General features: G+C 44.1%; 1 protein-coding gene across 4 annotated transcripts in view; it reads left to right on the top strand.

Moving 5' to 3' along the window:
- ubr3 (ubiquitin protein ligase E3 component n-recognin 3) overlaps positions 1–17354 on the top strand; it is a 606570-nt gene that overhangs the window by 499123 nt on the left and 90093 nt on the right. For all 4 annotated transcript variants that reach the window (XM_072475854.1, XM_072475858.1, XM_072475857.1 and 1 more), the window contains one exon: positions 9222–9322. In XM_072475854.1, the coding sequence (XP_072331955.1) occupies positions 9222–9322 (101 nt within the window). The remainder of the gene's footprint in view (positions 1–9221; positions 9323–17354) is intronic.

The raw sequence follows: 17354 nt of genomic DNA, 5'->3' as shown, positions 1-17354 counted from the left end.
GAGAACCCCAAAGTGTATCATGGAGTTCGCCAGATCCACAACTTTTACTAGATTGTGGTATGGGGAGCACATGGCCCACTCTACAGGTGTGGTACAGCAGAAATCGAAAAGTAATTTTTAAAGCAAAACAATGTTTATTCTATGAACTCAAGTTAACCTTTTTAAAACATACAGTGAACATCTCAGCAACCATCAATTCAAATACAACCCCCAAAGAATACAACACTAAGTAATCCTTAAACTTTCCTTTTAACATCCATGAGACATAAAAAAACCTTTTAACAGAAGCACATCAGGTTTAAATTTACTACTGAGAACAGTTATCACTCTGAATTCACCAAATGATCAAGAGATAGTCTTTACATGGCAGAGAGAACAACATTATACCTTCTCTGGCTGACTGCAGCTTCAACACTGAAATGAAACCAAAAAGCACAGACACCCAAACCTTTCTCAAAGTGAAACTAAAAAGCAGAGCCAGAGCTCACCTCCACCCACACTCTTAACATCACTGCCGTAACTTTAGCCGACTACCATTTCTTAAAGTGACATTCTCATGACAATGGGTTAAGAAATCGGGCGAGGAACAGAGGGAAGTAGATCGTTGGAAAATAGGTGACGGGTTTAGATAAAGGATCTGGATCGGCGCAGGCTGGGAGGGCCGAAGTCCTGTGCTGTAATTTTCTTTGTTCTTTTGTTTTTGTTTTAATTAGATGACTCATTGATCCAATAATTGCCACTGATATGTAAAGAGGCTACATCTGGTCTTGGGGCATGTGATGTGATGAAAGAGTTTGGTGCTGAGTGAATTCTAAGAAAAATAGAGGTGTTTAGGAAAAGGAGCAGATCTCTTGACTCTTTACTCAACAGCAGCTAGAGGCTAACAGTGGTAGCAGAGGATGGTTGTTGTGTAAATGTAAAGGGTTGAAAGATACTTTTCCAGGAGAAAAAAACATCAACTAAGGAGTGAGTGAGAAGGAAAAAAAAAAAAAATCATGGCTGAATCTAGGATAAAGATGGCCGGATATGACTATCCCCTGCTATTTTCTGAAAGGGGATCGTACGACCAATGGAGACGTGAAGTTGTTTTGTGGATTAAGGAAGGTAACTGCCCTGCGAAAGAGGAAACCAGGTATGGCATTGGCTCTTTCTCTACCTTATGCGAGTAAAATCCGAAGCAAAGTGTTTTCAGAACTGGAATTGGAAGTGTTAGACTCAGAAGAAGGTCTGGAGGCTCTATTACGTTTATGGATAAGATTTATCAAAAGGATGACTTGTTATGAGCGTATGAAGCATGGTCAGAACTCGATAGATTCCGGAAAACAGAGGATATCTCTATTGAGGACTAAATAATGGAATTTAGCAGACTATACAGAAGGCTGCACAAACACCGCCTGGAATTTCCACAATCTGTGTTGGCATTTAAGTTACTAGACTATGCTAGAGTGTCCAATATGGATAGGCTCCTGGTTTTGACAGGAGTTAAGTTTGCGGATGATGATACCTTATTCGATCAGATGATAGAGGCCTTAAACAAGTTCCTGGGGAAACATTCAATTCCTATGGCTCTCATGTCACAAATGGGTCGGTCAGCGATAAAGCAGACTATGGAAGATACATTACTGACAGGATGGCGAGATCGTACGGCTACAGACAGGTTTCGAAAATATGGAAGGAGATCGGGACCCGGACATTATGAGGAAAGAAACTCATTTAAAACCTATAATAGGAGGGACATAGACAATGGAAATAGGAAATAGAACCCCAGAAATGCCCGGGGTATGATATATCGATGTTTTCGGTGTGACTCTCAATACCATTACGCTTTCAACTGTCCAACACATTATAATAGAGTGTTTGAAGCTGCACATGACATGGAAGAGGAAAAAGATAGTGACCAGAAAGAAGGCATTGTCCTCTTAACAAGCAGTTTTACTTGTAATGAGGGTGTTGGTTGCAGAATCCTTCACTTGTGCTGTATTGGACAATGGCTGCACATCTATTGTGTTTGGAATTGACTGGTTTAAATGTTACGTGGACACTTTGAATGCTGAAAATCGTGACAAGGTTAAGGAATTTGAAAGTTCCACAAGTTTCAGGTTTGGGGATGATAATACTCTGAAGTCGCTGAAAAGAGTGGTGATCCCTTGCAATATTGCCGGAGTGAATCATTTCATTCGCACTGATGTTGTATCAAGTGAGATACCTTTGCTTCTAAGCAGATCGTCGATGAAGAAAGCACACATGAAACTGGATATGTAACAGGATACGGCAACAGTTTTTGGAAAGGTGGTGGACTTACAATTTACACAGTCGGGATACTATTGTATTCCATTACTGACAAATAATATTTCGGGTGTAGTTGTTAAGGATATGTTATTGGCAGCTGAAATGGGACTTTAGCTGATAAAAAGCTTGTTGTATTTAAACTGCATAGGCAATTTGCGCATCCGTCTCCTCGGAGGCTGAAAAATGTATTAAAGGATGCAGGAGTAAGGGATGAAGACTATACTAAGCTGATAGAACAGGTTAGTGATCGCTATGAGTTTTGGAGGAAATACAGGACACTATCAGAACCGATAGTAACCCTACCTTTGGCCAGGGATTTTAATGACATTGTGGCGATGGACCTTAAGAGCTGGGATAAAGCTAACAATATATTTATTTTGCATTTTGTAGATTTAGCAACCAGATTTAGTCAATCAACCATTGTGCAAAGTAAAGAAAAGAGAGTAATCCTGGATCAGATAGTGGAAAATGGATAGGGACAGGAATATGCCCACTGGCAAAATTCCTTACAACGGGGGAGAATTTGCTAATGATAAGTTTAGGGATATGTGTGAAAACGTGACTATCACAGTTAGGAATACGGCTGCAGAAAGCCCATTTAGTAATCGTGTGTGTGAAAGAAACCATGCAGTAATGGATGACATGCTCCGGAAAATTTTGGCAGATAGACCAAATTGCAAGTTAAATTCAGCCTTAACATGGACGGTACATACAAAGAATTTGTTGCAGATGGTTGGGGGCTATAGTCTCATAAATTGGTGTTTGGTAGAACTCCTAAAATTCCATCCATTTTGGATGACCAGCCTCCAGCATTGCTGAGCATTTAAATGCATTCCATAGCAGTAGAAAAGCTTTTTTGGAAGCTGAAGTCTCTGAAAGAATTCGCAGAGCTTTAAGGCATAGTGTACGGCCATCAAATACCGTTTTTCAGCAAGGAGACGTAGTATACTATAAGAGACAATTTTAATGAATGGAAAGGCCCAGGGAAGATCATAGGCATAGATGGCAGAACAATTATTTTGCAACATGGCAATCAGACTGTTAGGGTACATTCATCAAGGATAATGGGTACAGATTACAAATTTTCAAATTTAGACAGAGCAGACAGACATGGTGAGGAACCATGGTCATCTGGTACGCACGTGTTGCAGAACTATGAGGACCAGTTAACTGATATCGACAGGGTTTCTGTAGAGGAACACTACTTCTGATGAATTAGAACAGGCCATTTTTCCGAAAGGACAACTGCCAAAAGTTGGTACAAAAGTGACATACTTGCCTGAAGGGCCTAGTCAATGGAAGGATGCAACTGTTGTTAGTAGAGCAGGGAAGGCCACTGGAAAGTATAAACACTGGTTGAATGTACAGCATTCAGGGGAGGGTGTCAAGACAATGGATTGGGAACACGAAGTTCAAAAATGGAGGGCACAGAAGCGCAGTGCCAGTTCAGATGGTACATCGGATAGTGAACAGGTTCGCAGGAAAAGGTCGAGAACTATTGAAAGGACATCCCACAGCAGAAGGGAAAGATCAAGCAGTAGCAGTACAGAATGAGATACCAGGTGGGATAGGGGACTTGGTTTGTCAAGGCCTCGGAACATGGGTAAGACTATGAATTCTACTTGGAATAGAAGCCCACATGCACGTGAGATTTTGGTGGCCTCCAACAAATTGGATGAAAAAGTTATCAAAGATTCCAAACAGCAAGAACTGCATAGTTGGAGTGAATTTGGGGTATACACGTAAGTACCGAATGGGCCACAAAGAGCTCTATCCCACAGATGGATTTGCACGGAGAAGGTTCTTCCAGATGGAACTTATAAGGCAGGTATTTGAAGAAAACTTAGAAGATCAGGATTTAAGGATAGATTCACCTACGGCAGGAAAGGTTATTTTAAAGATCTTCTTGGCTCTATCAGTCACAAAGGCATGGGAATGGAAATCTATAGATATAAAAGCTGCTTCTTTGCAGGGGCAGCAGCTTCAGAGAAATATTTTTCTCCATCCTCCTAAAGAGGCAGCTAACACAAGGGGTGGTTTGGAAGTTGAACAAATGTGTATATGGATTAAATGATGCGTCTAGGGTCTGGTATTTTTTGATAAGGTCAGTTTTGTTAAAGTTAGGCTGTTTCCAGTTGAAGGCAGATCCAGCAATGTTTTACTGGCACCATAAGGGAAATCTTTCGGGTTTATGATGCATGTCGATGATTTTTTGTGGGGTGGGACTAATGATTTAGAAGCTATTGTAATCTCTGGGGGGGTTGAGGAAAGAATTCAGGGTTGGAAGTCAGGCTTCCGGTGCATTTAAATATATTGGACTGGAAATCGGACAGACTAAGTTAAGGGCAACTTTACGTCAACAATCTTATTTGGAGAGCATCAGCCCAATAGCAGTTAGTCGTAGTCGGGCTTCACAAAAAGACGCAGTGGTTTCAAAGATGGAAAAATGGAACTGCGAAGTTTAAGCGGGCAACTGAATTGGTTAGGTAGGCAAACTAGACCGGATGTTAGTTTTGATGTCTTAGAGTTGAGTACAAAAATGAATGATCCTAAAGTGGAAGACATAGTGAGGGCACATGAAGCGTTGGTCAAACTAAAAATGCAGGAGTGTGTTTTGAGATTCCCGGTTTTAGGTGATCTTCGGCACTTGAAACTCATAGTTTATAGTGAAGCTTTCTATGCAAACGTATGTGATGGGGTTTCAAGCGCAGGAGGTTTTATCATTTTCCTTTTGGGGAACAATGGTAAATTTTGCCCTCTTGTGTGGGAAACAAAGAAAATAAGGAGAATGGTCAAAAGCACTTTGGCTGCTGAGACTTTAAGCCTTGTAGAGGTGGTGGATATGGCCTTTTATATATCTCAGATATTGACAGACATTTTGGGATTAGAGGATTTGGGTAACATACCCATTGAGTGTCACATTGGCAATACATCCCTGTGGGAAAATGTGCACTCCACAAAAAGTGTCAATGAGAAAAGGCTAAAGGTAGACATCGCAAGTTTGAAGCAGATGTTGGACAGAGGGGAGATAGCAAAAATTAAATGGGTCGACAGTAGCTATTTAACAAAAAGAGGGGCTAGTTCACAGAAACTTTTGGATATTGTTAATGAAGACTGTTTCTGTGACTGTTTATTTTGTTAATGAAGACTGTTTCTGTGACTGTTTATTTTGTTAATGAAGACTGTTTCTGTGACTGTTTATTTTGTTAATGAAGACTGTTTCTGTGACTGTTTATTTTGTTAATGAAGACTGTTTCTGTGACTGTTTATTTTGTTAATGAAGACTGTTTCTGTGACTGTTTATTTTGTTAATGAAGACTGTTTCTGTGACTGTTTATTTTGGGGGGGTTTTCCTTCCAAAAAATGAAGAAAAAAAACATGTGTTTTTGAGTTTCTTGTAATTTTGTTTTCACCAAATTTTTTTTTTCTCCAAGAAAGGGAAGACTGTTAAGGAATGGGTTAAGAAACATTCCAATTAGATGTCTCACTAATCCAATAATTGACACTGATATGTAAAGAGGCTACAGCTGGCCTTGGAGGCATGTGATGTGCTGAGTGTGTTCTCAGAAAAATAAAGGTGGTTGAGAAAAGGAGCAGATCTCTTGACTCTTTACCAAACAGCAGCTGGAGGCTAACCTTTCCCTTGCCATGCATATTTAGACTAAAATGGCAGCCAGATACCAAGGTCCAGCATTGCACCCCCCCCCCCCCCCCCACACACACACACAATGCAAATATTGCCCACCCCCTCCCCCACTGACAAGTAGGGGCATCCTCCCTTTCCCCCCGCACTCTCGCCCACCACTTTCACTTCCTCTCTCAGCAGAAAGCACATAACTTATTTTGATGTGCCAATCACATGGGCGCCGATCTTGTTTTTTGCCCAATGCTCAATTCTCCTTTGGATCAGGAACCCTGCTCCTGATGGCGGGCAACAGAGAATCCCCTCCCTCATCTCCTCCAATTCCACCTTCTATCCCACCCGCTTCCATCTTCTCACCTCTCCTTATTGTCCTCAATACTGGAGTACCGCAAGGCTGCGTACTTTGTGCCCTACTATACTCCCTCTACACCCGCTCTGACAGGAAAGAATAAATGTCCCGTGCCCGCCCCGTCAATTTACTCTGCATGGGTAATGTCCACTTGTCTTTTGCCCACTTAATTTGTGTTGCTATTTTCCCATCATTACAGCCAAAAGGTTTGTAAGTTTAAACACTCACTGTTTATTTATATCAAGAACTATCATGAAATATGTAGTAAATATCACACAAACCTGCCTCCCATCCATTGACTCCATCTACACCTCCCACTGCCTGGGGAAAGCCGGCAGCATAATCAAAGACCCCTCCCACTCGGCTTACTCACTTTTCCAACTTCTTCCATCGGGCAGGAGATACAAAAGTCTGAGAACACGCACGAACTGACTCAAAAACAGCTTGTTCCCCGCTGTTACCAGACTCCTAAATGACCCTCTTATGGACTGACCTGATTAACACTACACCCCTATATGCTTCACCCGATGCCGTTTCTATGTATTTACATTGTGTACCTTGTGTTGCCCTATTATGTATTTTCTTCTCATGTACTTAATGATCTGTTGAGCTGCTCGCAGAAAAATACTTTTCACTGTACCTTGGTACACGTGACAATAAACAAAATCCAATCTAATCCAAATACAACTGTATAACAATAAGCTAATACCTACTACCCATTTTAACTGTTCCACCCTCTACCCCACACACACACAAGACAGACAAACAAAGGTGGAAATGGGTAAAAATATAACAAGGAAGATGGTCAAAAGACAAGTCTTTACTTCAGATGATGGTTTTTAGCACACTTTCTTCACAGCATGTTTGCTGGTTAAAGTCTCTGGTTTGCAGCAAGTAATGGTCTTATTTGTACATTCATTCATTCATTCAGAGTCCCGGTACTTTCGAAAAATGCAGTATTCACAGGCAACAGGCTTTCTGATGAGACACTTTATTTCTCATCAATCTGGGCCTTCAGCTCGAGGTTCGCATTCAGGCCTCTTACCTTTCTGTAAAGACACTATTTTGCATCAAACCTTGCATTCAGCTCGTGGTTTGATTTCAGGCCCCTGCAGTCTTAAGAGAATGGCACCCAGACTTGCTGAAGAGAGAGAGTCAGCCCTCAGTGGCCTTCTGGAGAGAATTAGTTCAATATATTTTGGAGAGAGTTAGCTAAGTTTCTTCATCCGGCTGCCAGAGTTAAAACTGAAACCAAACTGGAATCTCAGGACTCTGAAAAGTCTTCCAGTTTAATAACATCCAATCACCTCCTGTTACTGGGCAGAGCACCAACTTTTGGGCCAATATATTGGCTAGCAGCCAAATCAATCAAACCGAGTCCCAGCCAATCTCTGTCATTGGTGCCGGTCAGTGTACAGCTCCAGTATGAACCATCACAGACTACCACCGTAACCTCTCCTGCTGCTGAAACCTCTGCTTGAATTAAAGGCACAGGCCACTGCTTTAAGACCATAAGACATAGGAGTGGAAGTAAGGCCATTCGGCCCATCGAGTCCACTCCACCATTCAATCATGGCTGATTTCAACTCCATTTACCCGCTCTCTTCATAGCCCTTAATTCCTCGAGAAATCAAGAATTTATCAACTTCTGTCTTAAAGACACTCAATGTCCCGGCCTCCACCTCCCTCTGTGGCAATGAATTCCACAGACCCACCACTCTCTGGCTGAAGAAATTTCTCCTCATCTCTGTTCTAAAGTGACTCCCTTTTATTCTAAGGCTGTGCCCCCGGGTCCTAGTCTCCCCTGCTAATGGAAACAACTTCCCTACATCCACCCTATCTAAGCCATTCATTATCTTGTAAGTTTCTATTAGATCTCCCCTCAACCTAAACTCCAATGAATATAATCCCAGGATCCTCAGACGTTCATCGTATGTTAGGCCTACCATTCCTGGGATCATCCGTGTGAATCTCCGCTGGACCCGCTACAGTGCCAGTATGTCCTTCCTGAGGTGTGGGGCCCAAAATTGCTCACAGTGTTCTAAATGGGGCCTAACTAATGCTTTATAAAGCTTCAGAAGTATCTTTCTGCTTGAAAGAAAGATACAGACTGCCTTAAAGGCACATGTACATAAATTATCCAAGGATCAAAAATGTATCATCAAAAATAAAAGAAAGAGGAAATAAGAGAATAGACGAGGAAGAAACAGGAAGGACCCTTACATTATTCAACTTCTTATCCTACCTCATCCCTGCCCCTGCATCTGACCCTCTCATGAACCACATCATATGGCACACTTTTTGAAACAAACCATGGCTGGCTTACATCAAATTAATAACCAGTTGTACCCAGGTGTGATGGTGAACGCTACACAGTATTTTTATGCCTCTATTTTTTCCCCAAGCCCAGGTAACAAATCTCGTAACCACTTTTCCATTTCCAGTATGCAAGATCTGAGATGTTTATGCTGGTTTACGGTGCCACAATTCAGTCAATAAAACCACTTTCCATATGCTCTACCTTGGGATATCATTACTAACTCAAATCTGATTTTACATTAACAGCGCTTAAGTATTTTAGATAGCTAGTGAAGATTTCCTAAATTCCAAGGAGAATGATCGATAGCCACTAGCTTTTATTATTTATAAGATATTATTTGAGGTGTGGTGAGGGACTTTATTCAATCAATTTTTCAAAACTAGAGGTATTGTGAAGCCATTGCTTGCTCAGGCCACTCTGTTTTCTTGAGCCTGTGTTTAAGATGAAAAGTGATTCAAGTTTAAGGTCAACTGCATAATGGAACTCATTTGAAGCAGATGAAATCTGAAAACTACAATAATAGGACTATGTGTGCTGACATTCATATCAGAAATTTAAAAGTGATTGGTTTGCATAAAACAACCTTTCAATCAACTGTCTTGTTTAATTTATACTTTCAGAATATGTGATGACGAGAAACCAGAGGTGCCATTATTGTACCGGGATGTTTCATCTCTGCTGCTCATTCTTGTTTTAAGTATGCCACAAGAATTACACAAAGGTAAGTTTTAATTTCTAGATCCTTGCAGGTTGTGTAGAACCTTTAAATGGAAATTTTTATGAACTCAGAAAACGTATGACTAAACCATGAGTGTAACAATCATACGATTATAAAGCAAATTAATGATACTTTATCTACATGCACAAATTTGTACTGAAGAGATTTTTGGTATGAGCTTGACCGACATATCAGTAGGTCTGTTCCTTTACCTTGCTAACAGCTTGCTAATACAAAAAGAACACAAGGTTGGAAAGCCGTTGAGGGTTTTTTCATTGTGAAATAATGTCCTTTCAATGACCTTCATCTGTTAACAGTAGTGTGATCTGAGCGATCCTTCAATCTTAGCTCAGTGCCTGAGGGATAAAGATAGCAATTTACATTGAATTTTAGCAGTCACAATTGCAGCAATCATGTATAATAAGAGACTGTACACAAAAAAATGATAATTACAGTAATGCTTACTGAATGCGACATGTACTTGTCAACACATAGCCTGAGGCAGAGCAGAATGTGTGATGAATGCAAACTCAAAGATTTTGGGTTATAATCATTAAATTCAATAAATCTGTTCAGTTTTTTTTACCAGATTACAATTGGAAACTCCCTTGGAAAGAAAGTTACTGTATTAACTAATCTTGAAAAAAACTGTTGCATATGTTGAATTTGCATGTGGACATGTCTTGAATAAAGGTGAATTATAATACTGAAATACTCAAACAATTTTTTGGGGGGAAACCAGGATTGCCTTTAGCAGAAGGGAACTCAACCATCCTTTTGCCCCTGACTGGAACCATGGGAATCATATTGTCCTGTTCACAGTTGAATGAGAATTGGTATCTTTTCCCATCCTACATTGATTAAACCAAAGTAAATGCTATTTCACTGTTCATTCTGTGAAAGAAAATTGATCTGATCCCATCACAAAGAGGCACAGCTGCAAATTGCGTGTTTTATTACAGAAAGGATTTTGTGATGGGGGTCAGAACATTTATTGGTGCCAGTAGTGTGAATGTTGATGGGGGAGGGGGCGGGGGGCAGCAGGAGGGGTGTCGACGAGAGAATAAAAGTGTGAGTCAACAAAAAAAAAGCTTTGATTGGTAACTGTCTCAGGCGTACTGTATGCCTAACTGCACATATTGTGTAACCCATAATAACTGCAAGTGTACTGTGATCAGAATCAGGAGCTCCTCATTTCAGTATGTTAGAAACATGGATGATGGAGGGAAGTGAGTGAAGCAGATCTGCCACAGTTTAATTTGAGCTTTGGTGGAATTAAGAGAGCAAGGACACAGTCCAGCAATATATCCCAAAATTCAGCATGCAGGATAAAAAGTAAACATGAATTAATAAATGCATTCTACTGGCAGGGAACTTCAAATGCCAGGTGAACTTTATTGAAAATCAATCTCCATATCATTAATGCTTTCAATACTGTGACAGTGTTTTTGTGTCTTAGATACCCAGTTAGTTGTGGGGGTTTGCTTTTACTTGATCTCGTCATTCAGATTACATATGAACATACAGAGGTACCAATTAGGAGCAAGCAGACCACCTGCCCCCTTGAGCCTGTTCAATAAGGTTAATGGAATTTTAACCTCTTGCTGCATATACTGTATAATGTCCCCCCCTGCTTCTCATGAATCTACCTACTTCTACTTTAAAGATATTCAAAGACTCTGGGCAGGATTCTCAGTTTAGGAGACTAGGTGTTGGTGCCGGGATTGAATTGCGTGTGGTTCGCATTCCCGTTGGGGGTACTAGGGAGCAATTCAGGACATGCTAATTGGCCATAACTCTGCCCATGTGAATTTAGAGCACTTCTCATTCCTGCCGGCACCTGATTCGCTGGGACTCCGGAAGTGGTGCTGGAGAGCTTGACAAGCTGGAACGGCTTGTAAGCACACCAATCCACGCACACTCTCATTCCAGTCAAGAAGATGGCACCGAGGAGACCTGCACCACAATTTCTGGACAGCGATCTGGATCGGATGCTGGATGAAGTGGAACAAATGGGACACCCTATCCCCTCCAGCCTACCATTCAGAACCGGTCCTAAGAAGAGGTGGTCAGTGCTGCCAACCTGACCAGGCAGACCGGCACCCAGTGTCGAAAGAAAATGAATTACCTCCTTGGGACAGCTCGTGTGAGTCACCAGTTCTGTTCCCCTGGCATTTCTCCTGTCCCTCCTCACAACACCCCCTCACTCCCATAGATGCCAATCAAAACCCATCTGCCCACATCTCCCTTACAACCCACCCTGCACCAAACCCCAACACCTGGAATATCCTCTTTGGCCAGGTGTCTTGCACAGACATGTCACTAGCTACAGTCCTCCCTTCCCATAGAATTTGCCTCTGTGCATCTCACCATTTCCTTTCTGTGTACCCTATGAAAAGGTGGCATTTTAGTGACAAGGCTCCTCAATCACCTGACGCGCATGTCACACATGCTGCAGCACATCGGGTGGAGGTAGGGTCTCCTGACGGAGTGGACAGTCGGAGGGCTGCCTGATCCCAGGAAAGAGCTGCAGTCCAGACGGGTGTTGCGCATCTGGAAAGTAGATCCCATCACTGGTAGAGATGTAGGCACAAAGTCAGGATTTACAGGAGGGGATGTCAGCAAGACGTCAGAGCCATGGGTCAAGACATCCAAGGCTTGTGGCACACTGTGCATCTGATAGCTGAGGATCAGGACAGGAAGACATGTACCGGGCCCTCATGGACATTGCTGCAGTACTTCAGAACTTGGCCCATTCACAAAAAGTCATGGCTGAGAGCATCGAGTGCATTCCCCAGGCGCTGACTAATCTGGACCAGTCACAGTGGGACATGGCACAGTGCCAGAGGGACATGACCAAGGCAGTGAGGGACGCTACTCACTCGCTGACGGACGGGTCAGAGCTCCATGGTTGAGGGCATCACGATCCTGGTTGAGACGAGGGCAGGTCTCCAGGACAGGCAGCGGCAGGTGACAGTGGAGCCTCCGTAGCTCGCTGCAGCTTCACCTCTGTCCCATGGAGTAGCTCCCCGAGAGAGGACGGAGTGAAGGAGCCTGTGCCTCCCGCAGGGGAGGTGCTGGGATACCTCAGCGTTTCTGAATCCTCCCCCACCTGACACTGGCAGATCTCATGGGCAGCGGGCAGAACAAGCTGGCACATCGTCACCTCTGACAGCCAAAGGTCGCCAGGCCCATCCAGGGCCAGGTGCTCCAGAGGATGGCCGCCAAAGGCATCTCACATAAGAGGGCTAGAAACACAGCAGGTCACCTCCATGTCTGATGTGCTGTTTGGGATTACAGCAAGAAGGAGTGTTAGAGTACGGAAAATTAGAAAGTTAGACACTAGCTAATTTGGCCCGGGTACAGTACATAAGTTAGAGTTAGGGGGTCAGGGCACATCAATGTATGTAGTCACCATTAAACACCTTTTCACCAACATTCCAACCTGCCTCAATCCTCTGTCTGAGGAGTGTTAGGGATGGGCTGGGCTGAGTGTAGAGTGTACAGGGTGTGCCAGATGGAGGTTGTGGGAGGGTGGTTGTGTGCGTGGGGGGGGGGGGGGGGGGGGTGTTGGAGGATGGCATGGGCAGGGTTTCCAGGGTACTTCAACATTCCACCTGGGGTCACCTTCAGAGAGGTGGCAGGGAATGGGACCAAATGTATGAGGCCGCCTTGTATGACAGCTTACGCAGTGAGTGACCCGTCACAGCTCACCATCTCCATAACCGCCCCCCACAAAGGATATATGGGCTCGTGAAATGGAATGATCAGCGCACATGCAGGGATAACCCGGGCAGGCAGTGGAATGTGATCCCAAAGCAAGGAGTCAGACTTTGCCAAATGATGAGGAGCACCAGAGCTCCTCTCGCAGTGAGTCATCATCATCGTCCGGCCCATGGACAAGACCCGCTGATGCTGCCTGTCCGGGCCAACACCCTGTGGTGATGGTGGTAGGGCCCTCAGAGGGGGGAGGGTGAGATGGGGTGAAGGACAGTAGGATAGGGAAGATATAGTGAAGGGAGGAGAGACGGGGAATTTGCTGTGAAGGGAGCAGGGGACAGGGAAGGTTGTGAGCAGCAATGAGGAAGGGAGCACCACAATGGGAAAGGGTGGGCGTGGTATGGAGAGGTGGGACACGACATGGCCTGCCATGCCAGCCCGGGCTCCCTGTCCAGTTCTTTCTGGCCATCCTCCTAATCCTTCTCATCAGATGAAGCCTAGTGTTCTTCCTCCTTCACCAACATGTTCCCCTCTGCTGTGCGCTGTTGTGCAGGACGCAGCAGGCCAGCACAGATGTTAGAGACCCTCCTGGGGCTATATTTAAGAGCCCCACCAGAGCGATCCAGGCTTCCGAATTACATCCTGAGGATGCCGATGAACTGCTTAATGACATTCCTAATTGCTGCATGGGTAACATATAACAGGTTTCCACATCAGTTGGGCCCAGGAAGTGTAGAAGATTGTAGTTTAGTCGGGCAGCATGGTCAGCACGGGCTTGGAGGGTCAAAGGGCCTGTTCCTGTGCTGTACATTTCTTTGTTCTTGTTCTCTGCACAGGCGTCATTAACCAAGATTTCAGCAGGTAACCCTTGTCACCCAAGAGCCAGCCCGTCACCGGAGAGAGCGCCTCGAAGGTGCCAGGAACCAACCAGGATATATGCATCATGCGTGCTGCATGGGTATTGGGCGCAGATGTGCATGATGTGGTGGTCGCACACCAACTGCACATTCAGGGAGTGGAACCCCTTCCTATTGATGAGCCGATGCTCGTAGGCGGATGCCCCTGTGTGCGAATGTCTGCGGATGTAAGCTCTCAGACAGGTTCCCGCTCGACCCCTGGAAAGACCCAGAGGCATAAAAGTTGAGGGCGACCATCACCTTGAAGGCCACCGGAGGGGTTGTCCTCCTCCTTACCCCCGCAGTGCCAGGTGCGCCACCAATTGGCACAGGTAACGCACGGTCTGCCTGTTGAGCCGGAGTCGGCGGTGGCACACATGATCCGGCAGCTCCTCAAAGGACAGGTGCCAACGGTATACACGTGCCCTCAAGCGGCGCCTCATTCCCACATCCTTCCTCGGCCTGTTGAACGGCAGGCACTGGAGCCTCACCGACTGGCCCTTGCTCTTCTGGGGTGGCTCCTCTTGGGCAGCATTCTTCCTGAGCAGGCCCTGTTCTTCCGGTCTCTGCATCTGTAATGCCAGCTGTGGTCAGATGGACAGCGATCATTGCTAGCTGTACGCTGTTATGGGCCAGGGTTTAGAAAACTCGAAAGTATATCATGGGAGTTCATCTGACCTACAGCTATTTATTGAATTTGGTTACGATGAGCACAGTGGCCTGCCTTTCAGGTGTTATTCAACAGAGGCCTTAAGCACTTCTAATCAAAAGCAACGTTTATTCTACAAATTTAGTTAACTTTTTAATAAACACATATGGTAAGCATTTTTATCAACTACCAACATAAATACCCCACACAGCTACAGTACTCTATGTATAACCCTTAATATCTTTGCCCCTTAAGGTGTTCCAATTTAATAACAAGATCCGATAAACCAGAAAACCCTTTTCAAAGGTGTGGCCCAGCACACAGCACACAAGTCCTTTCCCAAACAGCAGGTTTCGATTCCTTCCAGAAAACAGTTATTTCTTTTCAAGTTATCAAGCAGTCTGGAAACAGCTTTTAAAATGCAGAGAGAGAACCCTTCTTTTTCAACCTTTGCTGTACAAACCAGTTCAAACTCAATGTGAAAGTAAAACTCAGAGCCACAGCCCAACTCACAACTCAAAAACGAAAGTAAAAACTCAGAGCCACAGTGCAGCTCCACCCACACAATGACATCACAGAAGCCATGTGATAAGACGAAAACATTTCTTAAAGGGACACTCCTATGACAATGCTGAAATTCATTCATATACTGTGTACTTTTTCGCATTCACTGTAACTATCTACAATCTTTTTGTCTACTGTGTGTGTTTCCTTTGCCGCAGAAAATACTTTTCACTGTATTTCGGTACACGTAGCAATGAATAAATCAAATCCTCAAAAAATCATTCGGGGGAGGCAGTGGCGTAGTGGTATTGTCGCTGGGTTAGTTATCCAGAGACCCAAAGGCATGTTCTGGGGATCTGGATTTGAATCCCGCCATGGCAGATGGTGAAATTTGAATTCAATAAAAAAAAAAATCTGGAACTAAAAGTCTAAAGATGACCATGAGGCCATTATCGATTGCCGTTAAAAACCCATCTGGTTCACTAATGTCCTTTAGGGAAGGAAATCTTTCGGCCTAAACTGGTCTGGCCTACATGTGACTCCAGATCCAGCAATGTGGTTGACTCTTAAATGCCCTCCGGGATGGGCAATAAATGCTGGACCAGCCAGCGATGCTCGTACTCCATGAACAAATTTAAAAAAAAATCTCTGCAGGGAGAGGAAAGACAAGCCATGTTAGCAAGACGAGCATTCCCTTGCCCACCCAAATCCAACAGGCTACATGGTGACCCTGAGTTGCCCTTCAGCTCCACCCGCCACATGTCACCCCACACCCCACCCCACCCCTCAGCCACTCCTCTCAATATGTTGCAGTCCACACTGCACCCCTGCCTCCATCAGTGAGTGGCACTGGATCTGTGATGTGGGGAGCTTCTATTCTCATCCGTCCCTGTCAACAATATAGCACTAGAGAGTTAACGAGCACATTGTTATTTAAGCAATAATTTTTTTGTGAAATAATAAAAAAGGAATGCTTTTGCAATGAAATTTTCCAACTATTTAGGTGAATCTTTGTACTTAAAGTGAGGGTTTCCAGTGCTTACAATTGGGACATATTTCATTTCTTGCACTCAGAATCAAGCATTCCTAGAATCTGGTTATCGAGTATCCGGTTATTGGTCCTTTTTCACTGCCCATTTAAAATTTCTGTTTTACATCTTAGAGCCCCTTCCTTTGCTCTGCCTTTTAACTCTTTCTCTTTCCCACCCTTGCATATATGAGTTTCAGTCAGTATGATTTTTGTTTTCTTTATAGATATTGGAATGAATTTTCGCTGAGCTCAGACTTCTGCACATTTGAAATGTTAATTCTTCCCCAAATTGTGCAGAGTTTAAGGCTCACTTGCAGTTGAGTAAAAGATGTATCGGCAGGTAATCAGGACGGCTAATGGGATGTTGGCTCTTATTTCAAGGGGATTGGAGCATAAGAGTAGGGAAGTCTTGCTGCAACTGTACTATGTACTGGTGAGACGACTGGTTAGCAGTTTTGGGCCCCTTTTTTAAGGCAAGATATTATTTAATTGGAGGCAGTTCAGAAAGGGTCACTAGGATGATTGCCGGTCTGTCATGAGCAAAGGTTAAACAGGTTGGGACTCTACTCGTTGAAATTTAGAAGAATGAGAGGTTATCTTATTGAACCAAATAAGATTCTTAAGGGGCTTGACAGGATAAACGCTGAAAGGATGATTCCCCTCATGGGAGCATCTAGGACCAGAGGGCATAGTATCAGAATAAAGGGGTGCCAATTTAAGACTAAGATGAGGACAAATTTTTTCTCTGAGGGTTGTGAGTCTTTGGAACACCTTGCCATAGAGAGCTATGGGGGCAGAGTCTTGGGGCGGGATTCTCCCGTCTGCCAGCCACATTTTCTGGCGCGCCCCTTCCGGCAGCAGGATTCTCCCGCAGCTGGCCAATGGGGTTTCCCATTGTGGCCACCCCACACCGTCGGGAAACCTGCGGGCGCGGGTGCCCTGCCGGCGGGCCGGCGGATCTCACCGACGGAGAATTCCGCTGCTTGTGTTTATTTAAGGCTGAGATAGATAGATTCCTAATCAGTGAGGGAATCCAGGGCTATGGGGAAAGGGCAGGAAAGTGGGGAATGTCAGATCAGCCATGATCCTGTTGAATGATGGAGCAGGCTCAAGGCACCGAAGGGCCTACTCCTGTTCCTATTTCTTCTGCTCTTATGGACAGCTCCAATAGCAAATGTGTGCTTCTCGCGGATAAAATTATTTAGGTAGTCTAGAAGGCTGCTGGTTTTGAAATAT

This window comes from Scyliorhinus torazame, chromosome 2, assembly GCF_047496885.1.
Source record: "Scyliorhinus torazame isolate Kashiwa2021f chromosome 2, sScyTor2.1, whole genome shotgun sequence".
Lineage (NCBI taxonomy): Eukaryota > Metazoa > Chordata > Chondrichthyes > Carcharhiniformes > Scyliorhinidae > Scyliorhinus > Scyliorhinus torazame.
Note: the sequence above shows the minus strand (reverse complement) of the source record. Positions and strands in the feature narration are given on the sequence as shown.